This window comes from Myxocyprinus asiaticus, chromosome 29 (assembly GCF_019703515.2).
Source record: "Myxocyprinus asiaticus isolate MX2 ecotype Aquarium Trade chromosome 29, UBuf_Myxa_2, whole genome shotgun sequence".
Classification (NCBI taxonomy): Eukaryota; Metazoa; Chordata; class Actinopteri; order Cypriniformes; family Catostomidae; genus Myxocyprinus; species Myxocyprinus asiaticus.
In genome coordinates, this window is record NC_059372.1 from 827501 (window position 1) to 833546 (window position 6046).

Consider the following 6046-nt stretch of genomic DNA (forward strand, 5'->3'; position numbering starts at 1 on the left):
AACACTTACACACACACATACACACAAACACACTAACACACACAAACACTTACACACACACATACACACAAACACACTAACACACACAAACACTTTCAAACACACACAAACACACACACATACACACTCACACACAAACATACTAACAAACACTTTCAAACACTCACACACACACATACACAAACACTTACACAAACACTTTCAAACACACACAAGCACTTTCAAACACACACAAACACTCACACACACACATACAGAAACACACTAACACACACAAACACTTTCAAACACACACAAACACTTACACACACACATACACAAACACACACACACACAAACACTTTCAAACACACACACCTACACACACAAACACACTAACAAACACTTTCAAACACTCACACACACACACAAACACACTCACACACACAAACACTTACACACACACATACACACAAACACACTAACACACACAAACACTTTCAAACACACACAAACACACACATACACACTCACACACAAACATACTAACAAACACTTTCAAACACTCACACACACACAAACACAAACACACACAAACACTCTCACACACACAAACACTCACACCTACACTCACACACAAACTCACACACAAACACTTACACATATACACACGCAAACACTTACACATATACATAAACACTCACACACACACACAAACACACACACACACACACACACACATATACTATGTTTTTATATAATTGTGAAATTCCATGCATTAATGGATTTTATACAGATCTAATGATAGATTCTAACCCTACCCCTACCCCTAAACCTAACCCTCACAGAAACCTTTTTGCATTTTTACATTTTCAATAAAACATCGTTTAGTATGTTATTTCCCTTGTGAGGACCGCTGCCGGGTCCCGACAATGTAGATGACCTCAGGTTTTACTATCTTTGTGGGGACATTTGGTCCTCACAATGTAGTATTAACATGTATCGCTGTTTATGTCACAATACTTCAATTTAATCGATTCATTAACACAAATTCTCAAGATTGAAAATCAAGTCATTTTTATTTGTATAGCGATTTTCACAATACACATCGTTTCAAAGCAGCTTTACAGACAATTATGCTGTATTGTGATCGAGCAGTTTCATTCAAAAACATCATTGAAAATCATGGCGTACAATTATTAGTCTTTAGGCCCCAATGTCGACTGTGGCAAGGAACTCTATAATGCCTAGTGTACACTACACGACTCAAGCTCGTCTCCTTTGATGTTTTGAGTCGGCGACTGGTCTGCAACGAGAAGTCTCGAATCTAAAGTTTCGTTATCTTAATTTTAAGATGCATTTTGGGTGATCCTTTTGAAAACAGTACGACACTAAAGGCAGCTGTAACGGCTGGTTTTTCACCGGTTACGTGCAGATTTTAAAGCGAAATAGGCGTAATTACAGGTACTGCACTAAAATAACTACAAATTCTGCTCTAAACATCCTGTTTGCGAATAGTTCAGATAAACTGCGTCGGTGTTTAGCTCGTTCTCGTCTTTTTTGCACGTTATTATCATTTAGTAAAACAGACATAATGATTGATGTATGTCCTCATGAAATCAGAGACCCTCTCCTCGAAATCCGAACACAAATGGTCAGAAGATACGTCCAGGTGTAACAGTGATGTTTTGCTTCTACACTTGTGATTGGATCACCCAAAATGCATCTCAATACCAGTGTTCAAAAATAACCTTGGGGGAAACCAGGCTCAACTGGGGGAGCCAGATTCTCTATGACTATACACCATGAATATAATGTGTGATGATGGCGTAGTGGGCTAAAGCACATAACTGGTAAGCAGAAGGTTGCTGGTTCAATCCCCACAGCCATCACCATTGTGTCCTTGAGCAAGACACTTAACTCCAGGTTGCTCCAGGGGGATTGTCCCTGTAATAAGTGCACTGTAAGTCACTTTGGATAAAAGCATCTGCCAAATGCATAAATGTAAATTTAATGCCAATATTAGTTATCTAAGTGTAGTACAAGTCATGTATGAATTGAGTAAACTGAGTAGATGTTGGTGGAAAATGATTAAAAGTAAAGGATTTTGTATGAACTGTAATATTAGTGATTAAGTGTCTTTGAAGTCCATCCTGAATTGACTGCAGAAGTGCACGTAGATGCATTGTTGATTTGGAGAATTGGTCAGTTTCATCAGGTCTCGAGGAAATATAAAGCTGAGTATTGTCAGTATAACAGTGAAAACTAATTTCATGGTTCCTGATAATGTGTCCTAGAGGAAGCATATACAAGTCAAGTGATTTTGGGGGCCTGGGTATCTCAGCGAGTATTGACGCTGACTATCACACCTGGAGTCGTGAGTTTGAATCCAGGGTGTGCTGAGTGACTCCAGCCAGGTCTCCTAAGCAACCAAATTGGCCCGGTTGCTAGGGAGGGTAGTGTCACATGGGGTAACCTCCTCGTGGTCGCTATAATGTGGTTCGCTCTCGGTGGGGCACGTGGTGATTTGTGCATGGATGCCGCGGAGAATAGCGTGAAGCCTCCACACGCGCTACGTCTCCACGGTAACGCGCTCAACAAGCCACGTGATAAGATGCGCGGATTGACGGTCTCAGACGTGGAGGCAACTGAGATTCGTCCTCCGCCACTCGGATTGAGGCGAGTCACTACGCCACCACGAGGACTAGAGCGCATTGGGAATTGGGCATTCCAAATTGGGGAGAAAAATAAAATAAAGTCAAGTGATTTTTATTTGTATAGCACTTTTCACAACACACATTATTTCAAAGCAGCTTAACAGAAAATTATGCTGTAACAGAAAATGAATCTGTAATGTCATCATTGTGCAGTTTGATTAAAGTGTGATTGTAAATGGTGCCTTAAAAATAAATAAATAAGATAAGGAGAAAAGCGGAGGACCTAATACTGAGCCCTGTGGCACTCCATACTTGTGCTTGATCTGACAATTCTTGTCTACACAAAGTGGTAGCGGTCAGATAAATAGGACCTAAAACATGCTAACAGCCTAGCTGGGATATGTGAAAAAGAAGAATTTCACTGTATATGTGCAAATGTATAATGTGTGATGAATAAAGAAAATTAATTAATTAATTAAAAATTAATGCCTCCGCAAATGCCAATATAATTCTTAAGACTATCCAAGAGGATGTTGTGATATATTGTGTCGAAAGCAAACATGTATTACATCTTAGAATTAAATCAACATCAGTTTATATTTTATGCTATAATATGTATAACTGGGATTATAATTTTAAGAACTATATCAGATGTTACAAATAAAAAGCAGAGGAATTCAATATGGGGACATTATTTTGCTCCCACATTTTGAATTTTGGGAGTATATTTATAATTTTTGGTGACATTTTTGCCCAGAGCCCCCATACATTTCTGACCCTGATTGGCATTCGTTTACACACAAATTATTAATTACAACAAACACCACAACAGACAACACAGCAAGAGAGTAGAGATGATACACACACTGTAAAAACTGACTTTAAGGTTTAGTTAACATGTACTTAAGTTGGATTAACAATTGTATTTGCCATTTGACTGAAAAAGCAAAGATTTGCCAGTTCCCAGCATGCATTTCAGCATGAATAAATAATGAGATTAGTAGTAGATTTGTAGACTTTATTTGTGCTGTTTTTGTTGTATTTGTCATTACTGTTAGTTAATAGTTGAGTGGTGATGTTAATAGCTTATGTTTTATTTAATGGTGTTTGTTGTCACCATTACTGGGATTTGTATTGAAAACTCTTCAAACTATTGGATGTCTAGCTTTTGCTGGTGTTCATATAGTTCTTTAATCAAACATCTAAACTCTAGGCTTTGCAATGCATCCTGGGTAGCCTTGTGTGTCACAATTCATGTTGTTAGAACAAAACCTGTTAAATCCAGATAACTAATAATAAACAGTTTTGTCAATGGATTATTTAGTTGTCTCGACAAAACTACTTAAGTTGAAAGAAATTGATATTTTCTGTTAATGTAACTTGAATGATTCAAAGCAAAAAGACAACTAGCTTTAGTTGAGTGAACATACAGTGTGTGATTATACAGTGTGAGTGTAAATATGCATTTATTTATAATATGACAGTCAGGCTAGATCAAATGATTTAAGATGTTATTCCTGCCGATCTTGCTGATGTTTTCAGTTCTGTGTTTTGTAACTTTCCACCTGCATGAAAAATGGCATTTGGTGTTTGTTGTTTGTTTACATAAGAGAAGATTATCTCATGATCATTTATATTTTCATGTTGTACATAAAGAAACTGTTGTTTCAAAGATCTACTATGTAAATCGTGTTCTTCACAACACTCTTGGGAGTTTTAGTAATGTTACTGTTTCCATAAAGCATTTCCCAACAAAACTTGCTGCAAATAAACGGTTTGCGATTGGCAGTTTCTTTGTCGCGTTACTTTTCATGTGAATCATTTTAACATCTTTCTGTTTCAGCTATCTTTCAGATCATCCAGAGCATCAGACAGGGGATGTGAACACTGAGACGAGCATCAGAACCATCAGTCCCTCACCTGGAGATCTGTGAACTTCCTCTTAAACACTCTCTCTGAGCTGAATCTGCTCTTCCATCCAGATGTTTTATTGATCACTTCCTCTGGCCGTTTATGGCTCATTTTCAGCTGTGTGTGTGTATGTGAGAATATTTGTGTTAAATGGTTTGTTTTAAAAAATGATCTGTATCCCTTACCGTCAACTTTACGGTAAACATTTAAGGGTAGAACGTTCTGGAAGCATACAATTATCTGGATTTGTGTACCGTGTATAGTTGGCTGTTGGGTTGGGTTATGAGTGTCTCTCATTAGTTTCTCTATGAGTGCAATTATCTTCATATCTGATTATAGATTCATTGTTCTGTTTCCACTCATGTGAAGTAACCAGATTTTGTATAAACTCAGAGAAATGACCATGTGTAAATTCAAACATTAATAGCCATACAATATTTCTCCCTTTTCCTCTCTGTTACAGTAAATTGATGCTGTGTAATAATGATTTTATACAAATAAAAGGTATTTTCTCTATCTGCACTCTATCTGATATTTTCAGAATAAAGAACTGAGAATAACTGGGTACTCTTAACAAAAAGTACCATGGTGCTAGGTGTAGTAGTTTAAGATGTGCAAGATGTATATCACATTTAGTAAATGTGTGTAAAAATTTTAATACCATAATACATGAATAACAATGGTAATTATTCAGTGCCATGGTACATATCAAAGTACCAAAGTAACACCATGACTGTACCAACATCAGACAAAAGTGCTTGGAGCATGCCAGGTCTCACCTGGTGTGCATTAGAAGATATAATGGCATATACTGTATAGTAGAGTAAGAACTATGGGGATCATACTCAGCCAAAGTGCTCAGACCATACCAGGTCTCGCCTGGTTTCATATGCTAAGCAAGGTTAGTGCTTGAAAGGTTTTTTTTTTTTAAACCTGTACTTTTCATTGTTTAATTTCACATTCCAGTGATTATGGCATAAGTGGCAGAGCCAGAACCCTCTTTCGCCATGAGCTGAAGTACTCAGTCAGGTCATGAGAGCTTGTGACGAGGAGGAGTGCGGGGCTGGGCCGTGAGGACACACAACCAGCCCTGAATTGGGCTAATCAGCCGAGAGGGGGATAAAGACGAGCCGGAGGTGCCAGTTCGAGAGAGAGTCACACGCGACCACGCTGTGTGTGTGTTTCTGTCAAAGTTTACGTTGACTGTTCTGTCGGTTCCCTCCTCCTCCTTGCCCACCTTACCCCATTACATTGGTGCTGAAACCCGGGAAAGAGGAGGGATGCACTGTCACGGAATTCTCGCCGCTGCTATCCTGACAGGGGACGGAGGGATCGCTGCCAGCCACCGAGAGTCGGAGGAACCACTGTCATCTGCCTGAGAAAGGGGAGGAGCCGTTCCGTCCACCAGGGGTCGGAGGACTCACTGCCATCCGGCAGAGGGTTGACGGCGTGTCCGGGGACCGGCGAGCCAGTTTTCTCTCTCTCTCCGCTGTCACTGT

At 39.1% G+C, this 6046-nt stretch overlaps 1 protein-coding gene across 1 annotated transcript in view; it reads left to right on the plus strand.

The window, feature by feature from the left end:
- Positions 1-5063, plus strand: part of zgc:85858 (uncharacterized protein LOC405879 homolog) — an 8952-nt gene extending 3889 nt beyond the window's left edge. Inside the window, exon 3 of the mRNA XM_051661619.1 lies at positions 4480-5063. Coding sequence (XP_051517579.1) covers positions 4480-4520 — 41 coding nt within the window. The 3' untranslated portion in view covers positions 4521-5063. The remainder of the gene's footprint in view (positions 1-4479) is intronic.
- Positions 5064-6046: the final 983 nt, after the last annotated feature.